At 41.2% G+C, this 23956-nt stretch overlaps 4 protein-coding genes across 4 annotated transcripts; 3 read left to right on the forward strand and 1 right to left on the reverse strand.

The window, feature by feature from the left end:
- The first annotated feature begins 483 nt into the window (after positions 1-483).
- LOC147851224 (beta-1,6-galactosyltransferase GALT31A-like) lies at positions 484-7119 on the forward strand. The gene is made up of 11 exons (XM_087335979.1): positions 484-947; positions 3702-3804; positions 3896-3960; positions 4646-4848; positions 4933-4996; positions 5135-5207; positions 5326-5446; positions 5647-5741; positions 5834-5928; positions 6005-6114; positions 6619-7119. The coding sequence occupies exons 1-11, from the start codon at positions 484-486 to the stop codon at positions 6765-6767; spliced, it is 1542 nt and encodes a 513-aa protein (XP_087192105.1). The 3' UTR covers positions 6768-7119.
- A 187-nt stretch (positions 7120-7306) lies between these two features.
- LOC147851225 (pentatricopeptide repeat-containing protein At4g13650-like) lies at positions 7307-10599 on the reverse strand. The gene is made up of 2 exons (XM_087336060.1): positions 8204-10599; positions 7307-8159 (listed from the first exon to the last, which is right to left on the reverse strand). Exon 1 carries the CDS (start codon positions 10154-10156, stop codon positions 8231-8233), a length of 1926 nt encoding a protein of 641 aa, XP_087192186.1. The 5' UTR covers positions 10157-10599; the 3' UTR covers positions 7307-8159; positions 8204-8230.
- A 146-nt stretch (positions 10600-10745) lies between these two features.
- On the forward strand, positions 10746-14154 carry LOC147851226 (pentatricopeptide repeat-containing protein At5g27110-like). Its single transcript, XM_087336059.1, has one exon. It carries the CDS (start codon positions 10879-10881, stop codon positions 12964-12966), a length of 2088 nt encoding a protein of 695 aa, XP_087192185.1. The 5' UTR covers positions 10746-10878; the 3' UTR covers positions 12967-14154.
- Positions 14155-19991: 5837 nt separating this feature from the next.
- LOC147851227 (protein STRICTOSIDINE SYNTHASE-LIKE 3-like) lies at positions 19992-23094 on the forward strand. Its single transcript, XM_087336062.1, has 4 exons — positions 19992-20390; positions 20501-20764; positions 20877-21044; positions 22582-23094. Exons 1-4 carry the CDS (start codon positions 20020-20022, stop codon positions 23045-23047), a joined length of 1269 nt encoding a protein of 422 aa, XP_087192188.1. The 5' UTR covers positions 19992-20019; the 3' UTR covers positions 23048-23094.
- The last annotated feature ends 862 nt before the right edge of the window (positions 23095-23956 follow it).

A 23956-nucleotide genomic window follows, 5' to 3' on the forward strand; every position in this document is an offset into this window, starting at 1 on the left:
GAACCATTTCAAAAATGGGGCTTAGATTTTGTGGGACCCTTCAAACCAGTCGCAGCCCGAACCGGTAATAAGTATATCATCGTGGCCACGGACTACTGCACAAAATGGGTCGAGGCAAAGGCTTTACAAGACAACACGGCAACATCCACGGCCAAATTCGTGTACGAACATCTATGGTGCCGTTATGGATGCCCAATAGAGCTCGTTAGTGACCAAGGTGGGCACTTTATAAACCATATAATACGCGAGCTTACGACACACTACGCGGTTGTACATAAGAAAAGTACACCATACTACCTGCAGGCAAACGGATTGGCAGAATCGACTAACAAAAATCTCCAAACAATCCTGAAGAAGATCGTCAATGAGAACCACACCAATTGGGATGACAAGCTCCAGAGTGCACTATGGGCTTATCGCACTACATTCAAAACGAGCATTCAATCCACCCCCTTTCGGATGGCTTTTGGTCTCGAAGCCGTTATGCCCATCGAGTTCCAAGTTCCGAGTCTCCGAGGAGTTCAAGTTAAAGCAAGGCTCCCCAAGGCCCAATCCGACCAATTTAGGCTGGAACAACTCCTCAAACTTGGCAAGGACCGAGTAGCGAGCATGGCCCAACTTGAACAGCGCCAACAACAACAGAAAGCCTTTGTGGACCGACATCGGAAAGGATTGGAACAAGAACTAACCACCGGCAAACCAGTCCTTGTTTTCCAGACACGACTCGGTGCCATGCCAGGGAAGTTACGATTTCGATGGACCGGCCCCTTCTGGATTATTGACAAGTTTAATGGCACGTTCCAGCTCAGCACCCTGGCCAGGGAAATTGTCAAAAGCTGGGTGAATGGATTCCGACTGCGACCGTACCAAGGAAATACCCCAGCCAACCCTTTCGCCGAGTCTCACGGCACGGACAATGCCACGAAGGAGGCCACGCGTCCCCCTCGGTAAGAACCCGCCAACATTCCAAAGTGTACATTAGGTAGGATTAGGCATAGTTTTAGCAATTAGTTAGTTCCATCTAAACCACTACCACATCACCCAAATCGCGTCATGTTTAGAGGCACACACTAGTCACTTTCACACACTTAAGTATTTAAAGGCACATGCACAGCATCCAAGGCACATCACTAACTCCCTAGGACACGTGGCCATAATATCCTATTATGGCATCCACGACCAAGAATCTCCAGGCTCCTCTTCATGCACAAAACCCTAGGCGTTCGCTAAAAAACAGTTACCCCAAGCCCATCCCACACACAGACGCTTTCTTGCACACCCAGCCTTCATTGCTCCCACGCTCTCAAGCCTCCTCTTGCTCTCAACGCTTTCATCGCTCCCACCACTCTTGCTCACAAGCCCTCTCTTGTCCTCGTAGCCCCTCTACCGCACCACAACCATCTCCTTCCCTCACTCTGTCTCGGCTTGGTCTCATCCTCCTTCCCTAATCTTCCACACAATAGAACCCCGAGTCTATTATGCCTCTTGCAGCTTCACAGGAAACCCGCTCCTGGCTTCAGGAACAAGGATTAGGTGGTTATTTAAAGGTGATCGATGCCCATGCACGCCCTGATGCCCAAGCGGCCGCACACTGAATCCACTCAGACACAGTCAACAACAATATGATTCGTGTTGCCTTGGACTTGAAGCGAGGAGGTGATCATGAAGTAGAGATTCCCCCTTCCACGACCCTGAAGGAATACTTTGGTGCGTATTCCATATCTGGTAAGGCCTATCGCACCTACAGTGGATCCAACAAGGCATTCGGAGAAATCGCTCGCATCCTGATGGAGTACACGTTCGTACATACCAACCCTACAAGTATGCCACAAAACAAAGCAGCGATCATTATCAGTGCATACGAGGGAAACAAAATCGATTGGGGAATCATCACCGGCGAAGGAGTCCGCGCGGCGCTCGAATCCTTCCAAACCGGTAAGCGTTTGTTGCTTGTGATCAATCACTTCCTCATAGTCCTCTACCCACCTCCTTCGGTTTCCCCTCGACGCATCCTGACCTCTCCATCACCACCAAGGAAACAACGGGAGAAGATTTTGGCGATAACCTAGGACGAATGGGAAGATCCCTCGCCTTCCCCACCTCCCTCAGGCGTTCGGAACCCCACTTCCGCCTCGGCACCACCCCCACCAAAAACACAAAAAACAACGGGCAGTCACAGCGACCCGTGTCAAATGGGACAAGGCCGAGGAGCCCATCCCCGAGGATGTTACCATACGCCAGAAACCACCAAGGACATCAATGAACTCTCCACAACCGAGCCCATGGCCCACAGGCCAGCAACCCTCGGCCATCCGGCAGCAAAAGAGGAAACAGGTCGAGGAGCCAACATCACCGGCCCCGGACGCACAGCATCAGCCGCCAAAAAGACGTCGCATCATTCGAGAGGCAACCATAGAAACCGAGGGCGACCATCATCAGAAATCAAAAGAGGCTAGCCCAATCTCCACGGACATGGTACCAGTGGAGTTATGGCTCCAAGTCAATAGGATCGAGCATGCACAAACCACACAGATATCATAGGAGGAAGTCCTCGGTTACAAAGATCTCCCGCGGAGGCATACGAGTTCAGTGCACTACTTTGACTGGGCACAACATATGAGTTAATGGATTTCCTCGCGCGCGCCCAAGTAGCTGCCGCCACTCGTATGGCCGAGGAGCACGCCGAAACAAAGATGATTCAACGCGCTCTAATGGGTGAAATCGAACCTCACGAGGATCGAGCCTTACAGAAGATAGGACGGAAGAAGCAAGCACAGAATGCTTCGCTCCTCATGGAACTACCAGATCTGAACATGGCCTTAGTCGAGGCATATCCCAATCTGCACGACACTACTCGGGCAGCCAAGGACATGGCCCGACTTATCAAAATGGCGCATCGGCAAGCCAAACAGGCTACCGAGCTATGGCAAGCCGCCGAGAGAAACTAGCGACATTCAAGCAGCAACATCCAGAACAACCGCCCTTAAGCCTCCCTGCGCCGAGTGACGTTGTCTCTCCAGCCACTCTTCCGAACCCGAGCCCGAGTGCTGAAGGTACTGACGCACACAAAGACGACACCACCCACCCCATGGTAGCCACGTTCGATGCCAGCACACTCACGAACTCGGTACAGACAAGTGAGCCATCGTCACGGGCAGATATCAGCCCGCACCCCCAAACCAGCCAAGCCTCCACACAAACGCCACCACCCCCGACCGTCATGAAACGATCTATACAGACAGACAAGGAACCCTCTCCCCGAATCCAGCAAGCGGCAACCCAGACAGGGCCTCCCCTTCGGGACTATTAGGAGGAGCTAAAGGCCCAGATCGCTTTGGCCAAGCTGGCAGAACAGAACCACCACAACAGTCTTGGCCAACTACGGGAACAAGCCGCGAGTCGCGAAGCTGACCTCAAGCGCATGCTTGCTGAAGAACGAGAAAGGTCTCTATCACTGAGGCTAAAGAACGTTTCATCAAAGAAGCCGAGAGGAATAGCCAACAGGAACAAGAGCTCTTCGCAGACAACCAGGAATTACGACGTCATTATGGACTGAAACTCAATTCTCAGATGGTTTCTGTGGATAGCTCAATCATTGAGTGTTAAATGCAATGTATATGATTGCAATTGGAAACTTAAGGACTTGTTAGATGAATAGAGCCATCAATTATCATAAATCTTAAACTAGCAGTCTTTTACAGGTCGTGGACAACTTCAGAACATGGTGTTGCAGATGATAAAAGGATAGTATTAGTACATGAAGAGGAGATTCAGCATATTCATGAAAATTGCGACTCAAAACATGTATGTGAAACTTTTATCTCTGGATTTGAAGGAGGGAAATTAGGGCGCTGGGCATTGTTGGATCTTATTATTTTGTATTTTTTGGTATCAGAGTGAAACATCTATGCAAGGGCAAGACCTTTTGGATGAAGTATCTAAGACACATAAAGCTATCAAGTGATATTTAGCTAATTTTAGGTGTTTTTGGTACATTTGGAATAATGAAATGAAAACCGATTTTAACTAATTAAGATGTAGTAGGGGTTATTTGGAAATTAGTGCTAAGAAAGCTATAGGTTTTCCTATACACACTGGTGCGGAAATGTGGATGTCTGCATCCAGATTCTTTTTGGAAACAATTTGCAAATGCAAATAACTACCATGTATTTAGTTTTTTGATGTTTTGACTGCACGAGTCTTTTTTTTGTTCTTTACCTATGGATATATTTAAGTAGTAAGTATGTTTAACAATGATTGTACTTTCTTAATATTTTGCTTCCTAGTTTCTTATGCTATTTGTGGCAAACTTCCTCTCTTGGTTTTATGGTGCTGTATGACATGGTTTAAAGCCACATATGGTATTTCTGAGGGATTTGATCCCTACTCCTCCGTACTTCCATACCTGGGTCTGTTTGCTGTATGGTTGACTATGAAAACTTCCACTGATGATCAAATTCCTATAAAATTAAAATTGTTGATATTTTGCCATATCAAATGAGGAACATTAATAAATGGGAGTTTGAGGCTATATAATTGTATTTCGGATATTTGAAATTATGTTCCAAATTTTCATAGAAATTCTGTTTAATGAAATGTTATTATTAATAAATTTGATCTGAGATGCATTCATTATCTTGAGCAGGACACTGGACAAATCAGTTTCAATGTTGGAAATGGAATTAGCTGTAGCTAGGGCTTCTTCCCAGGCAGGTTCCCCCAGTCTGATAAAGCCTATTTTAGAGCATCCTGAAGACAGAAAGAAAGCTTTCATCATGGTTGGGATTAACACTGCATTCAGCAGTAGAAAAAGAAGGAACTCTGTCCGAGAGACATGGATGCCACAAGGTATGCACATGTTGCTAATATGACAACAGTGAAGTTACAATGCCATCACTCTTATCATTTTCTTTTTAATTTCTCATATATTAGGTGAAAAACTGAAGAAACTTGAGCAAGAGAAGGGAATTATTGTTCGATTTGTTATTGGCCATAGGTAAAGTACATTGTGATGGTTTCATTTGTGAAGCCATCTGATTATTGATGTCTTGTCTAATCAACAAATACACTTTGATTTGACTGTAAGTGAGGGTATGTATAAGTGGAGGTGCTAAATTTTTTCCTCGATTACTAGTGCTACGCCTGGCGGCATCTTGGATCGTGCCATTGATGCAGAAGAGGCACAGCATGGAGATTTCTTGAGATTAGTGTGTGCAATTGCAAGATCATTTGATTTACTCTGTTTTACATGATGCTCAAGTTTTACAACTGCCCACAGTTTCAGTACTAGCTCACCTCTTACAGCAACAATGTTCACATTGATAGGAACATATTGAAGGCTACCATGAATTGTCTGCCAAAACAAAGATATTTTTTTCCACAGCATTAACCAAGTGGGATGCGGATTTCTATGTGAAAGTTGATGATGATGTACATGTAAATTTAGGTGAGATTGTGCTCTATTCATCATTTTATCTTAGGGGTTCAATTGCTTTCTTTGCAGCAACTGAGGGGAGGGTTGACTCCTAATCTATGGCTTACATGGAAAGAGCCTGAACCAGTCAGCCACAATCCCTTCTACCTTATTCTCCTCATTTTGTGGAGTTTCTGAAACGATTATGATGTCAACTTCTATCTGTCTCTCAGGGATACTTGGGACAACATTAGCAAGGTATCTGCCAAAGCCTCGTGTATACATAGGATGTATGAAGTCAGGCCCAGTTCTCTCTCAAAGGTATGCTGTAACATTGAGCTGAAAGTACCTCTCCAAAAGTCAACCAGTGGATATTGTATCTTATTAGATTGATACATATCCTATTTTTGCAGAGCCAAGAAATTCGGAGAGGATGGAAACAAGTATTTTAGGCATGCCACAGGGCAGTTGTATGTTGTTTCAAAGGATCTTGCTACCTATATATCGATTAACCAGTATGTTCTTTGGAAACCAGACTTATGTGTTGTCCATGCCAGAGGTTATCATGATTAAGATCTTCATTTCCTACAGGCAAATATTGCACAAATATGCAAATGAAGATGTCTCCGTGGGTGCATGGTTCATTGGCTTGGATGTGGAGCAAATTGATGATCAAAGCTTTTGTTGTGGAACACCTCCAGGTTATTTTTCTTTCTAGGCCTGAAAAAGCTCTAGTGTTCATTCATGCATGCATGTTAGGGATGTGCTGGTCCTCCGTTGTACCTTACATTGAGTTTCCACTTAACTGTTAGGGTACTTACAAGAATACCCGAGTTCTCAAAACTGCCAATCTACCTCCATGTAATAGAAATTTTTGTACAACAAACCCTAAACCCTAAACCCTTCACAATTTTTTTTTACCCCTGTCAATTTATTTTGGTTACATATTTTTTCATGCCACATTGTGAATGGAAGGCTCAGGCAGGAAATGCATGTGTAGCTTCATTTGACTACCCTAAACCCTTCACAATTTTATTTTTTACCCCTGTCAATTTATTTTGGTTACATATTTTTTCATGCCAGATTGTGAATGGAAGGCTCAGGCAGGAAATGCATGTGTAGCTTCATTTGACTACCCTAAACCCTTCACAATTTTATTTTTTACCCTTGTCAATTTATTTTGGTTACATATTTTTTCATGCCAGATTGTGAATGGAAAGCTCAGGCAGGAACTGCATGTGTAGCTTCATTTGACTGGACATGTAGTGGCATATGCAATTCTGTTGAGAGAATGTTGGATGTGCACCAGCGCTGTGGTGAAGGAGATGATGCTGTTTGGAGTGCGATTGCTTAGATTAACATATGAGATTACACTAACACATTCTTTCACCCATTCAAATAAGAGCATCTTCATCTGAAGATCAGTCCCAAAGTACAGCAGAAGTGTACATGTCCACATCTTCTTGGGCTGTGAGGCATTTTTGTTGTGCGGAAATTTCCATGCTTATATTCAAACGTATCTTTTTGCACAGAAAATAGTAAAATCAGGGCTGTGTATAGTCGCATGAAAGTTCACTTATAAAATTGATTTGTGAGATCTCTAGTTTATTTGTTGAGAGATCATTTATATAATTTGGACTGAGAGGGTATGCCCAATATTTGTAGTGAAAGACATCAAGTAAATACATTCAGTTTCAATTGACATACTTTCCATTGTTACTTTTCAAGTGGCTCCTTAAGATCTTTACATTTTGTACCCATGGGCTTCTTTTGCTAATTGCCAACATGGCTTGAAATATACGATGCCTCTTAGAGAACTATTTGTACCAAAATGCTATGAATATTCTCTAATGTAACATGCTTGTTGCATACATTAGTATAGTCACTCTCACAAATGATCGTCACCTTCCATCTGGCTCGTACATATTTGACAGATCCTCTGTTATCGAGGGATGGCAACATCAAGATCAATCCCTATCCCTAGCCGATGTAATCATACATTGAGCTGACCTACACACCCAATAAGTTAGCGAGTCCACTGAATCAACCAAACAGCTATAATTGCATCAATAGTGTATCTTAAGGGGGGAGAGCTCTGTAACTGCGACCTAGGTCTCCCTCGTATTAACTTGTCATAAGTTGTATCTGACTGTTGTATTTCTTTTATTGGAGTGTGAGTCTGGATCATACTGGAATGCACCCAATTAGATATACACTTAACATTCTCATAGGTAACAGATGAGCAACCATGCTCTTGCAAGTTTTACCAAACCATTAAAAATACTGTTTGTGTAGGTAAGACAAGCGATCAGTTTCACAAGGGTTACCTAGCCATGAAAGAAGCATAAGAGATATAGATAATAAAGATTGTGATAGTGACCATGGATTGTACAAATTCCATAAGATTGATGATGAAGAGCACTTCACGTTGCAGTATGCAACATATGACAACTGTATAGTGCCTTCTCATTTGAGCTTAGGATAGAAACTCCTAAAAGATATGAATCATGTAACTACTGCATCCATTTTCAGTTTCAGGCCTTTATTTTATGTGAATCACGTAACTACTGCATTCATGATGTTGTAACCTTCTTGTTCTCATTGGCCACTTCAGAATTCCTCTAGCATCCACAATTCATCGTTTTAGATAATACACTTTCAGATGCATTGCTGCGTTCTCAAAGGATATTCATTTGCACAACGTTGTATCTAAGAGTTGTACCATATATTTTATTTTAGATTACATCTCTCAGAAGTTATTTCGAACCATGCTATCTTATTTTAGGTTACATCTCTCAGAAGTCATTTCGAACCATGCTATCTTAGGATGTTCTTCTGAATGTTTGCCATACATAAATATGCTCCCAAATCATTTTCATTCAGTTGTTGTGCATGTTCAAATGCTAATTTCCCAAGCTCCATATTGTACCATTTTTGGCAAGCTCCTAAGATAGAATGCCACATTAAAGTTCCTGGTTGCACTGGCATCATGCTAGCCATCATTACGGCTTCTTTCACTTGACCTGCTCGCCCAAGGAGATCAACTATGCAAGTGTAATGCTCCAAAGATGGCAAGAAGGAATAGTTCTTCATAATAGTGTAAAGGAATATCACTGCATCATTCTGTAGGCCAGCATGACTATATCCACTGAGGATAATACTGAATGTGACCACATCTGGTTCTAAGCCGTCCATCACGAGTTGATAGAAACAATGAGAAACATTTATGATATCTCCCATCTGGGAAAATGCTGCCAGTAGTGCATTCCATGATACTAAATCGTGAACTTGAAGCTTGAAAAAAACTGTACGTGCTGACATGGGCAACCCAGATTTGGAATACAAATCAATCAAGGCATTACCAACAATGTGCACTTCTTCTAGCCCCTTCTTAGCTATATCAGCATGCATCTCCCTACCCTTGGTTAGAGATCCAACACTACCACAAGTTTTCAAGCTGCAAACTAATGTAACCTCATTGAATGGGATACCACTTAGTTGCATTTTCTCCAAGCAATCAAGAGCCTTTCCACCATAACCATGTTCACTGTATCCTGCCATCAATGCTGTCCATGGGAATGCCTCACAGACTTGGAGTCTGCCAACCGCATGTTGTGCTTCTTCAAGAAAGCCACATTTAGCATAAGCATCAACCAATGAGATGCCGATACGTAGATCTGCTTCAAATCCTTTTGTCACAGCATTGGCATGTAATATTTTTAGAATTTCCACATTATCTTGTATATTTCCACAAGCCTTCAATCCAAAAACATATGTGATCAAATCTGGTGATATACCCTCACATTGCATACATTTCAGACAAAAGAATATTTTCTCACTTTGCCCATGTGCAGCATACCCTGCTATGAGTGCATTCCATGAAACCACATCTTGATCAACGAGTTTATGACATACATCCTCTGCTTCATAAAATAGACCACATTTGGCATACATAGAAACCAAAGCACTCCCAATCATACAATCACTTTGGAGACCTTTCATAACAATTTGAGTATGTATGATTTGGCCCTTCCCAGAACCTCCTACACCGATAATGCCACAAGCTTTTAAAGTGCAAATGAAAGTGACAACATCTGGAAGGATGCCATCATATTGCATCCGATCAAAACAGTCCAGGGCCTGCTGAGCCTGTCCATGATCGATATAACCCATCATTAATGCAGTCCAAGCAACGTCTGATCGGACCGCAAGCGTATCAAACACTTCTGCTGCTGTTTTAACCATGCAACATTTAGCATATACATCAACCAAGGTGCTCCCAATGAGCATCTCATGTTCCAACCCTTTCTTCATAATCTCAGCATGAAGAGTCCGCAGCTTTTCAGCACATCTGACGCTACCACAAGCTTTCAAACCACATACAAAAGTAAAAGCATTCGGTGAGATGCCTTCCTGTTGCATTTTCTCCATGCAATCTATTGCTTCGTCATCCTGACCACATTCAACATGTCCTGACATGAGGGCAGTCCACAAGATGACATCACGGACGGCAATGGAGTCAAATATTTCCTGTGCTTTGGCAAAGATACCACATTTCCCATACATATTGACCAAGGCAGTAGCAATGAACACATCCGAGTTCTCAAGAAAGCCCTTTTCTGTAAGCTCAGCATGCAACCGAGAACCAGCCTCCACATCCCTGGATGCAGAGCAGGACTTGAAGAAGGCTATACAATCTGCCCTGCACAACCGGACCTCATGCTGCAATACTTTGTTCTGCATCCCCTCATCATCATGCTTACGTCATGTATGTATGCGGGCAAGTACGTATGGGTCGCATTAGGCGTGTGAGTTGTACATATAAGTGAACCGACAAGAAGCACTCTGAATCTGTAAGCTTTATTTATGTATGTACACATCTCATGGCGTTCAAGTAGGTGTTTGCTTTACAATGTCATAAAAGCACACATGATCTCTTCCTTCCCTTAGAGCATACTACATATAGCATAGCATAACATAGGGCATCACACCCTCTCGATTGTTTTCTGGATATTTGGGCTGCATACGACTCTTGAACATGTGGCACGGAATAAAATATCGCAACATAAAGAATGATCTAAATTTTGTCAAAAGTGGAATGAGTAGGTGGGATAAGAGGCATCAAGTGAAACTCGACCAAGAGGTAATTGACGAGACTGGTGGGTGTTCGGTCATATTATGGGCTACTAATTAACCCTCTCAACCAAATTCTTACTTATAAGTTATAACCGTGCTGATTAAAAAGAAAGCAAGAGCAATTGTGTAATTTATTAAAACGCATGAGGAGGTCCGGAGAAGGTGTGTGTGTTTGTGGTCATTCATTAGAGAAGAAGCAGATAGTAGTTACTAGTCATAGAGAAAAGACGTTTTCGATAAAGGTCTGTCTGCTGGAACATCTCATTTCTCCCTTTCTTCTGAGACGATAGTGATGCCAACAATAATTCGTTGCTACGGCCATTAGCCCAATGACGACGTTGAGCTACCACGGTCCATCCCTTACCTCTCCAATTGATCCAATCCATGAGCACTCTGCGCCCCTCAGCCACTACCATTGTGTCAGAGATAGGGTCTCATCTCAGCCCGACAATCATATTATTTGTGGACCAGAAATTACCCTGAGACCAGTGGAGGATATCACATCCTGTTTAGAACAATTCGATGGCCCTCTTAACATTAAAGAGCTCATCTTCTTGTCTCAGAGGTGCAGCAGGGACAAGAGCCCTCATCTTGCTCACATGCTTTACATGCGAATGTGTGCTGATGGGCTCGAAGCCCATCCTGCTGTAGGGAATTATATTGTCCCTATGCTCGTAGAAACCCGGGATGTGTTTGAAGCTCAACAAGTCTTCAATCGTCTTGTCGAATTGAATGAACACTCATGGACTGCCCTTATTCATGGGTACCTAGCGTGTGGCGAGTTCCATCATGCATTTCAAATCTTCAAGCTAATGTATAGCTATCATGTCTACCCAAGTGTCTACACATTCACGGGCCTCGTAAAACGTTGTGCTGACTTCCAATCTTTGGAGAAGGGTTGGGACATTCATGCTGAAATAGTGAAGGAAGGATTTGAAGAAGATCTTTACTTGGGCACCATTTTGCTTGATATGTATGTTAAATGTGGTTGGGTTGTCGAAGCACATGATGTATTTGATGAGCTTCCTCTTCAGGATGTTGTGTCATGGAATGCACTCATTGCTGGGTACGCAGAGCATGGGCCTAGTATAGAAGCATTGCATCTTCTCGAGAAAATGCAGTGTGAAGGGATGGCCCCAAATACTGTAACTTACGTTTGCTGCTTGAAGGCATGTGGTAATGTAGGGTGCATTAACATGGGCCGAGATTTGCATTCGGAAATTGTAAGAAAGCAATTTGAGAGCAATTTATATGTGTGTACGACACTTGTAGATATGTATGCTGCATGTGGGTTCCTTATAGAAGCTCAGGAAGTTTTTGATAAGTTCCAAGGTAGAGGAGTTACTTCATGGAATGCACTCATTGTAGGTTACATTGAACATGGATTTTCCCACAAAGCGTTGATGTGTTTGGATCAGATGGAGGTGGAAAATGTATCTCGTACTCAAATCACGTATGTTTCCTGTTTGAAAGCTTGTGGTGCCATAGAAGCCTTGGACAGGGGACAGAGGCTGCATATTGATATTGTCAAAGAAGGTTTAGGAGAAGATGATCTAATCCCGAGTGCATTGGTTGACATGTATGCGAAATGTGGTGCATTTGCAGAAGCGCTATGTATATTTGATGGGCTTCCTGTTCAGGATGTAGTCTTATGGACCTCACTTATTTCAGGGTATTCCGAGCACGGGCATTCTGTGGAAGCACTAGAATGCTTGGATCAGATGCAAGGTGAAGGGATCTTGCTTGACACCGTTGTATTTATGTGTAGTTTGAATGCATGTGCTAACTTAGGATGCATCGACAAGGGTCAAGATATACACTTCAAGGTTACTGGCAATGGGCTTGAGCATTCTGATGTGAACCTTGCAAACACTCTCATTGACATGTATGCAAAATGTGGTAGTATGATGGATGCCCAACATATTTTTATTACGATGCCAACAAGAGACAGTGTAACATGGACGACATTTATCAATGCCTATGCTCGGCATGGGGAAGTGAACCGTGTTTTTCATCTGTTTGAGAGGATGAAGAAGGAAGGTATGAGACCAGATGATGTCACCTTTCTGAGCATACTGACTGTATGCAGTCATGCCGGGCTTTTGGATACAGCTCAAGAATATTTTGATGGCATGAGCACAAAGTATGGCATCACTCCAAATCTTGAGCATCATAACTGTTTGATTGATCTTCTTGGACGTGCGGGGCAGCTATATGAAGCTCTCAATATGCTGGAGAAAATGCCTTTCCTTGCTGATCTGGTGGGATGGCGTACTGTTTTGGGTGCTTGCCAAAAATGGGGTGCTGTACACTTGGGTAGGCACGCCTTTGAGTATATGGTTAAACTTAATGAGAGTAATGCTTCAGCATTCATCTTAATGTCCAATTTGTTCGTGGATGAACCTGATTGGGATTGAGAAAATAAACAGCACGTTTCCCAGGAAAATGAGTGTACCACTGAAGTGTGGTTGATGCTACGATGTGATGGATTCATAATACAGGTGTTTGTACAATAATGTCTTATTCTGGCATGGTAAGAAAAAGTAGAGGAAGATGAGAGTGGAGAAAATCAATATATAATTTTAATCAGACGAACTCAGGAGATTATATTGATGATATTTTAGCACAAGCGGTAAGAATGAAAATAAAGACGTCAGAGGGAAAACAGAATTACAAAGGAAATTTCTTCTGCTCAACTTCTCATACAACTTAAGCCTTTACATAGCTATAATAAGCAAATCAGGCTGTTTTAAAATAGCAGTAAAAACCAGGGAAATCTAAGAACCAAATTCCCACAAATTAAGGAGCCTATTCTCCTCCTAATTAATTCAACATTATCAGATTTTAATCCTTTCTAAAACCAGAAGTAATTAATAACATTGTAAATTCTTTTCTTGAGAGAGAGAGAGAGAATACTTGGTGGCAAATGGAACCTCTCATTGTTGGGTTTTAGGAATGGAGTGAACCAAAATGAGATCCTCTGCATTCAAAGCTTGGTAGATCCATATTTTCATGCTAATCTTTATAGAGAATGTTAAGAAGATGTGAAAAGGCATGATATAATGTTTCTTTTTTTGCAGTCTAATGCAAGGTTTCGGTGCTTTGCTTATTCAAAGATATTTCAACAATGACCATCTGTGATCGGAAGGTTTGGCAACATTATCATGGCCTTAGAACATATTAAAACAAAGGAAGTATAAAACTTACGCTACATGTGTTTGGTTGTGGCTTCTTTAGGCCCTAAGGCTATCTATCACCTTGAGACTTGTTCAAACTTCAAATGTTGGGAGTTTTGTATGATATTGCCTATTGGTCTTGTAGATGAAGAAGTGAATCATTGCATCTCAGTCTTGAACAAGGGAAATACTTGTAGTGAGAGTTCAGAAATCCATCACGATGTTGGAATAATCATCATAATATATGCTCTCTATGGAAACATGTAGTTTCTATGGAATCATCATGGTGTAATGTTATCATAATACTCTTGATGCAAGTCAAAGGGCACTTGGAATCCATGCACCTTGGTCACTGAAGGCTACATTCTATGATCAATAAAATTGGAGGGAACAATAATGGAAGATGTTTAGAAGCATAACTTAGTTGAATGCAAAGGCATATTATAGGAACATTAGGTATATTGCATCTATTGTTAAAGATATTTAAGACTTCTAGGTTTTGAGGGTTTGCATGTGCATAATGAAACCTCCTTGTGTGATTGGTTTGATTTGATGTATCAACTATTGGTCCTAGATGTCTCCAGTGTCTTCTGCATAGGTTTTGGAATGCATCACATATGACTACATTGGGCATGATTTTTAGTAATTCGGAAGTTTGCAGAACCTTTTAAAGTACTTCTAACAAGAATGTAGCCATTGCCAACAACGTTATGCATGCTTGTTGCTCATCCACATGATCACATAGCCAAATTAATGGAAGATCCAAAGACTGAAATTTCAAAACAAGCGTAGTTTTTCATTTCAACCTTTTGTTTTACCATTTTAAAATCCCCCCTGTACAAGTTTGGCAAGAGTTCTTTGTGATGCTTCTTTGTTCCATGGGTCATGTTGCTGACTTGTAGATGTTTATGTAATGTTGATGGAAACTTTGTGAAGTAACTGAAACTAAAGCAAGATTGAAGGCCAAAATGAATGCGCCAAGTGTGTCAAAGGAAAACTATTGTTGGAAGACTGTCTTCAAATGTGGTCTAAGAGAGGGGATGTTTGACATGGAACAATTTTTTAGCAAAGAGAGGAAACAATTCATAGAATATGAAAGCCTTGATGACCAAACTATCATCAAAGATAAACACATATTTGGCCTCTTCTAATAACTTTAAAAAAATAGGTTATATCTTCACACACACACTCTCTCTCTCTCTCTCACACACACACACACACACACAATTTAGTCATGACTACAATAACACATGTTAGCTATCCATCCACTTCATGCTCGTAAACCATTTGAAAAATCATTCCACTGCATGCATTATGAGTATAATCATTGAGCTTCAAGAAACCTAGTGTTTTGATTTTTGTTTTAGTATGGATGACATGAATTGATCCATATTTGTAATCATAATGTGTGTCATAGACATTGGCCTTTAACAAGCATGTTGAATGTCAGCAACAAAAGAATCACAAAAAAAAAAATTCGCACATCTAGTTGGTTCATTGACATCATAAAATGGTTTCAAAAAATGGGTGTTGAATCTCTTAGAGCTTTTAAGAGATGTTATGCAATATGTAGTTATTGAGGAAAGGTTAATGGAATCACTAAGGAAGAAGTGAGAAGATGCTAAATTGATGAAATTAGACATGATCACACAAACTAGGTATTGAAGTTGCATTATGGCATCAAAATATGTCAAATGTAAAGGCATTTAAGGTATGTGACAGAGGCCTGATTAAGGATGAATATCACTTGTTTTATACATGCTCAATATATAATGTGATTAATATATGCTATGATGACATTAACTTGAGTAACATACTGATGACATTTTTGGAAAAAAAGAAAAACATATTGATGACATTAGTGTAGGTTGTGCTTCGAACTAGGGATATCCTTACTTTGGACTGATACATCAAGAAAACTTGTGTACTATTTTTGTCCACCATCTACAATATCCACTAAACTCCTATTAATGCCAAAGCTCAAGTTGTGTTGGAATTGGTCAGCCCAATAACACTTTGGATTCTATGGAAACATCAGTGTAGACAGGTCTTCTCCCACAAAACCATGCATCGAGTAATGTTATTGCAAGAGATATGGAGTGATGTTGTAGCCACTCTAAAGAGCCAATACGATGGCCTCATGGGCGGATCCGATGGAGTTGAAAGACAACTATTAGCCTTCATCCAACAATGGTTGTCCTCTTCCTTTCTTGAGTCAGTGGGCATCCACATAAAATGGAACTATCGCATCCCTGTAGGGATTTGTATATAACATTCTCATTTGTAAAATTTTATAACTAATGGAAGCAATTCTAAAAAAACAAACAAACTTGTGTACTATTAAGTTCCATGGGTCAATATCGGCCTCTCTATGGACAATAAATCTCTCTTGCTTTTATCCGATAAAAACATACAATTATATTGATTGTATGTAAAATCCACTTGTTAACAACTTCTTAGTCTCCTCTCCCTACCTATTAGAGGGACATCATGTAAAGTCAATAGAAAACCTGAATATGCACTTGTTACAATAAATCTCTCTCTTTTTTCTTTTCGTAAATAATGGATTTCATTATGAAAGAAAAAACACCACCATGACTAACTTACTACAAAGTATAGAACCCTTCTGTCTATCTAGGGATCTAAAGACTACGACGACTCCAAACTCAATGCCACCCTACACACCAATTCAAAAGTCGAATATGATGATATGTGACCTTGTAGAGTTCTCTGTTTACTCTGGGTTGGGCATAGCCACAAACACAGGGGTGTCCATTTCGGACACTTCACCAAAGGGGTGGTTAAAGGAATGATGTTATTCGACACAAATCTAATTCCAGTCCAGGTATTTCTGAATACTCTCCGGATGGTTAATACACAACCAATTAATGAAAACATGCGTAAGATTACGAATAAAAGTGTAGAATGGAAAATAGTCAAGAGACACAATAAAATTAAATTAGAACGCTCAACTTGTATTACATCTGCTATTAATTACATCGATTCTCAATCCTTTTATAGGCATCCGGTTGGAAATACAAAACGGTGCCTTACCGGCTACCGGCTATCAATCGATCCGAATCTGGATCGGTACAACTATTCTAGATCCGTCCGTTCCGATAATATTTTTTAATAATTATGCTAATATTATTCCCCGAATTTTCCTTTTACATATTAACACTCCGGTCCATACTCCTAGGCCAACACATGGCACGCTCGTGGGTAGGAATCGGCAACGGTTCGGTTTAGGCTTAGCCGGTTTGGCCTGATCCAAGCCAAACCGGTTAAGCCTAAACCGGTTTAGGGGTTCTCAAACCCGAACCAAACCGATCCCTAAACTGGTTTGGTAAACAGCTTATAAACCGGTTTCCAAACCGGCTTGGAAACTGGTTTGGAAACCTCCCTCCCTCTCTCTCTCACGTTTCTATAGTTCTCCCTCCCTCTCCCCCCCCCCCCCCCCCCTCTCTCTCTCACGTTCCGGACACTTCACCAAAGGGGTGGTTAAGGGAATGATGTTATGCGACACAGATCCGATTCCAATCCGGGTATTTCCGGATACTCTCTGGATGGTTAATACACAACCGATTAATGAAAACACACGTAAGATTACGAATGAAAGCACAGAACGACAAATAGACAAGAGACACAATAGAATTAAATTAAATTAGAACGCTCAACTTGTATTGCTTCCGTTGTTAATTACATCAATTCCCGGATCCTTTTATAGGCACCCGGTTGAAAATACAAAACGATGCCTTACTAGCTATCGGCTATCAATCGGTCCGGATCCGGATCGGTACAACTATTCTGGATCCGTCCGTTCCTTAATTATGCTAATATTATTCCCCGACTCGTCCTTGTACATATTAACCCTCCGGTCCATACTCCTAGGACAACATTCTCTCTCTTCTTGGTTGAGATTTCATGACTTCTCTAGCATTGTCAATTGCCACAAAAGAACTTTTAATTTTAAAACATATTTTCTCACCCTAACTTGTGAATAAAAAATGAAGGCATTCCACATATTCCAATTGAACCATAGCCCCCAATACCTCAAGAACCCAAAAATAATTTGAAAATGAGGCATTGGTTCATTGTTGATTGCCTAATAGGACGCCCTGACGCTACCCACATGATTAACTCCTTCTGGGTGGCCCCATGTCCTATTGATGAAGACCATAACTTCCTATACTTTGAGCTAAAATGTGACACTTCCAACGCCACCAACTCTAGTCAACCAAACCATCACACCACAATACATTTCACGCATGAGCTCTTTGACATCTACTCCCAACATGTTCAAGCCCATCTCTCCTCTCTTGATTCTTCCCTACCTTTAGAGAACCTCTATACAGAACTCACACACATACTTCACTTAGCAACAATTAGTACCCACATCAAGACCCTTTGAACCCCCCACTTCTTTTCGAGAGGCTTGGGTAGAAATAAAATTAGGCTTAGTGTATAGTCACTTTCCAGTATACTACATATTGTACACTACTAGAACTCTTTTAGTTTAAGTTCTATTTTTTACTTAATTTTATTTTAGTTATGATGACTGGATAAATACTCTTTTGTTGTAAACCAATTGTCTCATGGGCCAAATTTGGCCTTAGAAGACGTTAATATATCTTTCTTTCTTTCTTTCTTTCTTTCTTTCTCTCTCTCTTAGACACAACATTTTCGGATGCAATCTCTCATTCAATTTCATGGGCATTCGGCTCCAAGTCCCATAGGTCAAATTTGGCCTCTCTATGGAGTCTCAATTTCATGGGCATTCGGTCTATAAGTCCCATGGGTCCAATTTGGCCTCTCTATGGAGTCTCAACAATAACATCTCTCTCTCTCTCTCTCTCTCTCTCTCTCTCTCTCTCTCTCTAAACCCCCCCCCCCCCCCAAACACACACACACATATGTATATATATTTGTGTCCCTTTTTCACTTTTTTCTTTTAATATATTTTAGAATGGCTCACCTACACAAAGATAGGGAGGTGCATTTGTATGATAATTGGACACTTGTGGATATTATTAATATGTCATCATTGCCAACTTGAGTCAAAGTTGTATCAATCCACAAAATTGATGGTTTAGAATTATTTGCCTGTGAAACATTGTGGGTTATAAAGTTAATAGTATTCTATACATGTCTGGTCAATTTTTCAAGAGAGTCAAAAAAGAAGAAGGTTTTAACTAATCCATGTGAGGGATATTGTGCAAGAAGATGAATGGTAAAGAGAAGACAAGACCAACCAACCTTAAGAAAATGATAGGAAACGAAGGTTTGGCATTGGTTGGAAAGAGGAGTTTCTTTCTCTCAAAAAGACAAAACAACCCACCGCAACTCAGGGAAAGCAAAACCTAGGCTGCCGCCAATCTATCTCAACAAGTGTACCTACCACGGACTGAAGTTTGGAATTTACATACATACATACATACCATGGTCCATACCATACATATGTATACAGTATAATTTGAATAAAATGTATAGGGGTAACGGGAGGTAGATACAAGAGCCTAGAGGTGGTGCCATGCAAATCTACTCTTTTTTGTACACAAACACACACACACACACACAGATGATGATGATGATGATGATGATGATGATGATGATGATGATGATGATATACGTAATGGTTGCGTTGCTTTTGCTGTGATGAAATATATATATATTAACTGTCTTTTGAGAGGACCAAAATGATCTAGAAGACAGACCAAACAAGAAGAAATTATATCTTGAGAGAAAGTGAAAGAGACACCCCCCACCCCAAAAGAGGGCTTCCTTTTCACTTCCCCTCCTCCCGACTGCAGATTTGGCAGGCATATATGTATGAATGTGTACTTAAGACAAGAAGAACACGAGAAAAAGGTGTTGAGAAATGTAGTGGAGTGGTGCGTGCGTGCGTGCATTTAAAATTAAGGAAGGCGTTGGTTTTGGTTGTCTTTCCATCATTTGGTGGAAGTGGACTAATAAGAGGAAATCAACAGCAGCAGCATCAGTCGGCCGAGGGATATAAAGAGCAAGGAGAAAAACGAGATTAGTGTTCATCAGTCATCCATCGATCTTTACTGTTTATACTATTATTATTATTATTAGGTAGACAAAGTAGTAAACCTCCCTTTTCATTTCTGTTCTTTTTCTTCTTCTTTGCTCTTCTCATCTATCTATACCTCTAGTCTCAAAACTCTTCTTTCTTCTTCTTCTTCTTCTATGCAGACATTCAAAACCTCCTTCTCCGCGAAGATGAGGAACAAAAGAAGAGGAGGAGCTCAATCCTCTTCCTCTTCTACATCGATGACTACAGTTTTTGGTGGCAGCTTCATGGTAGCGGTGGTGGCGGTGGCGGCGGCCTCATTGCTGTTAGCACTTGACCCCTTCCGCCTCAGCATCATCGGAAATGACCCCACATTCAAGACCACACTCGTGAAACTACAACCCCATTACACCCTCTCCTCCTTGCTCAGCCTCAGCCATCTGCGAGATTCCGACGATAAACTTCGCCAAGCCCGGAAATGGTACCTCGATCCCGGCCTAATGGGCCCTGAAAGCTTAGCTATGGATCCTAATGGGAATGGACCTTACGTAGGTGTCGCAGACGGCCGCATCATGAGATGGAATGCACAACACAAGAAATGGGAAGAATTCGCACACACATCTCCAAACAGGTACTTTTTTTTTTTTTTTGTCGAAATTCAATCATCATTCAAACCGTGGACCTAAATCTCATTTGTTTGCTTACCTGCAAAACGTTTCTGAACAATGTGTTGCAAAGTAGATCCGTGGGTGTGTGTGAGGGTGGAAACCCAAAGAACGAGCATATTTGTGGGAGGCCATTGGGGCTGAGATTCGATAGGAGAACAGGGGATCTCTACATAGCTGATGCATATCTAGGGCTGATGCGCGTAGGCCCAGAGGGAGGCCAGGCCACAATGCTCGTGAATGAAGTGGAGGGAGTGCCATTGCGCTTTACCAACGACCTCGATGTTGCATCGGACGGCTCCGTCTACTTCACGGACAGCAGCTCCAAGTATCAGAGAAGGTTTAGGGCAGCTCTCAGATATCTTATCTACTTACTACATCAATTAGCTTTGCTTCTTTTGGGCTGGGATTATTATGCAATCAAAATAATACGTTGCAGTTCGGTGGTGCAGGAACTTCTTCCTGCTGGTACTGTCTGGGGACGACTCAGGGAGAGTTATAAGATATGATCCTGCAACAGGGAAGAGCAGTGTCATCCTGTCGGGGTTGCAGTTCCCCAATGGCATCTCGCTTAGCAAAGATCAGTCCTTCCTCATTATTGCGGAATCGGTTCCCGGCAGGTAATCCTTGCGGCTCCTCTCTTCTTGGTCTGTTCTTGTTCTTGTTCTTGTTCTTGGTCTTGGTCTTGTTCTTGTGCATCCAAGATGATTTTGTTGAGAAAATGCCTTCCTTCCTCTCTTCTCCAAGACTGAGTTCATGTACAGAGAAGAGCTGTTGAGTTTTTGGGAGGGACATGTCTTCACAAGACACACAGAAGGGACACCCCAGCCCTTGGCAATAGTGCCTCGGTTTTACTCTGTTTAGGGTTATATGGCTGATCGATCTTCATCGACGTTTTTAAAAACTCCGTGGCCATGCCCATCCATTGTAAACTGGCCAATACCAATATTGGTCTACCTACATTCTTACAAGGATGGATGTTTGACACTTGTGCCTCCATGATCCTTCCTTCATGGGAGGGGCGATCACCACATTCGGAATATGGCTTGCATACCAAACACATTGGTTTGGTTTTGGTCCCCACGTGTTTGTGTTTTTGTCAAGCAAGTGTTATAAACGGTTCTCAAGGTTCATTCGGTGTACATATCTTGCAGAAGCCGATGTAATTCAAAGCTTCCATAAAAACCGAAGCTTATGATGTTGTTTGGACATTTCTACTGAAGTAAAAGTCCCCGACGCCCTACTAGTTTGTGTATGCATACCCTGAGTAGAGTAGTCTTTTCGAGGGGGAGAGGCCACTTTGTTTTGATCAATTATTCGTGTCAAGAGAGGAGAGAGAAATCTTACAATGTTAAAGAGAGGTATGCGAGAGAATGCTTTTCACCACGGTGGTGTGTGCGTGGTGGGCACGTGAAATGTTGAACACCCGTTAAGGCTTTTGTCCAATGAAGAAGGGCTGGGCTGCCTTTGGAAGAAAGTGATGCAATTTCCTAACTTGATTTTTGAAAGTGGCCTTAAGATGTGCACCATTTGTCATTTGTTTTGCATACTTATACTTATGAGAAAGAAAGAACATGACAAATAAAGAATGGACACAAAAAGGGATTATTGAAATGAGTGCATAGCCCTTTTTTCTTTTTCTTTTTTCTTTTTCGGCTACCATATTCATCCCCCACAAGGAGGCCCACACACATATTGTCAAACCTTGTGGATATGGACAAAGAAATAGGAGGCCACTCTTGTTTTGTCAAGCTATATATATTATCTTTCAACAACGCAGTACATGGCAGGGCTACCATTGTCAACGTTCTAGATATATAGAGCAACAAATACATAGAAGTTGTTTTTAGCTAGCTAGCTACTAGATAATTGTCTTTTGATTCCATTTTTTATAATCTTGAACTCCAGCCAAGAAATTTATGTCTTTAACATACCAACACTTATTGTATTCAATAAATACAAGAAACCTATTGTTGCATTCAATAAACACAAGAAATCTATCTTCTTTTACCAAACAATACATGTTCAAATCTTATTTATTGTCTCTATCAAGCAATTGAAGTTTCAGTCGTTAATTTCATGTTACTTTCTCTGTATCATAAGTTTCGTGTTACTGGATTCTACTAATTTAATTTTCCTTCTTGCACCTTCTTGTAGGTTGTTGCGATATTGGATATCTGGGGACAAGGTAGGGGACAAAGAGTTGCTCGCGATGTTACCTGGTTACCCAGACAATGTGCGTGTGAACATGGCGGGTGATGTGTGGGTAGCCATGCATTGTCGTCGAAATGTCATTAATATGTTGTCGGCTGCATTTCCAACATTGCGGCGTGCTTTTCTACAATTGCCAATTCCCTTTAAATACCTCTATCGAATTTTCAATGGCAAACCACATGGTATCCTCGCAAAATACACCTTCAATCATGTCTCTACTACTACCAATGTTGATTCGCATGGGGGTGCCCATATGACACTATTACTGGAGGATACCCATGGTAGTGTTGTAAAGTATGCTAGCGAAGTTGAAGAACGAGATGGCCAGCTTTGGATTGGGTCCGTTCTTCTTCCATATATTGCTGTATATGATCTACATACCACCCACGCAAACCCTCCTTTGACATGATCCAAGTTTGTTATACAATTTTTATCTAATTCAAAAGTATGTGTCTATATATATATCCTGGAATAAGCTTCTTTTCAGCATAATAATTTTGTTTCACTAATGACTTTTTACTCCGTGGGCTATTCCACCCCATACATGCTAAAAAGGTTGAGATGTACTTTGTATTATTCTTTCCAAACTCCAGCAGTATGATGCACTATGAAACACATATCCTAACCACTTGACAAAAATAAACGTTACGTCCAAGTTAAGTTATTGATGTACCAAATTGTGTTGTAAGCAAATCGTTTTTATTATCACATTGTTGAAAACTAGTATTCAAACCTTCCAAGTTGGGCCTACCACGTTTCAAATGTCAATTACAAAATATTGTGGTCAAAATTCTAGATGCAAGCAAATGCATCAAATTCCAAGATTCATGTCAAAATCTAGTTAAAATCAACGTATGTTTGGGTGGTTACAAAAAGTGCAAAATGCATCTTGACTTATCCATATGTTTCACATTGCATGTTCGGCAGTCTTCTCCTCAACCGTCCCAACTATGGTTTTGTTGTAGTAGCATTGCAAACATCACTTTATTCTTTAGTGTTCTACCATTTTTAATTCCAATGACACAAGTCACTCAAATATCCATTAGTTATTTTGGATGACACAGTAAAATCCTTTTCCTTGGATGTATAAGGTAATTCATCTATTTGGACACTAATGTTCAAAGATTTTATTCATTGCATTGGCTACATGTATTAAGTTGGTTTGTACCCTCCAAAATCTTTGGATATTGTAACGTAGTGTTCCAATTATGTTAGGCATGTGGCACCTTGTGTGTTGGAACAACTTGATCCATGTTAGCTACAAACTAAATTTATGTCACTATTTTAAGTTTTAATAGTGTGCAATAACAATTTGATC

This window comes from Azolla caroliniana, unplaced genomic scaffold (assembly GCF_043228905.1).
Source record: "Azolla caroliniana isolate FFs.n. ecotype wild unplaced genomic scaffold, voAzoCaro1.0.p SCAF_20, whole genome shotgun sequence".
In the NCBI taxonomy this organism is placed as follows: domain Eukaryota; kingdom Viridiplantae; phylum Streptophyta; class Polypodiopsida; order Salviniales; family Salviniaceae; genus Azolla; species Azolla caroliniana.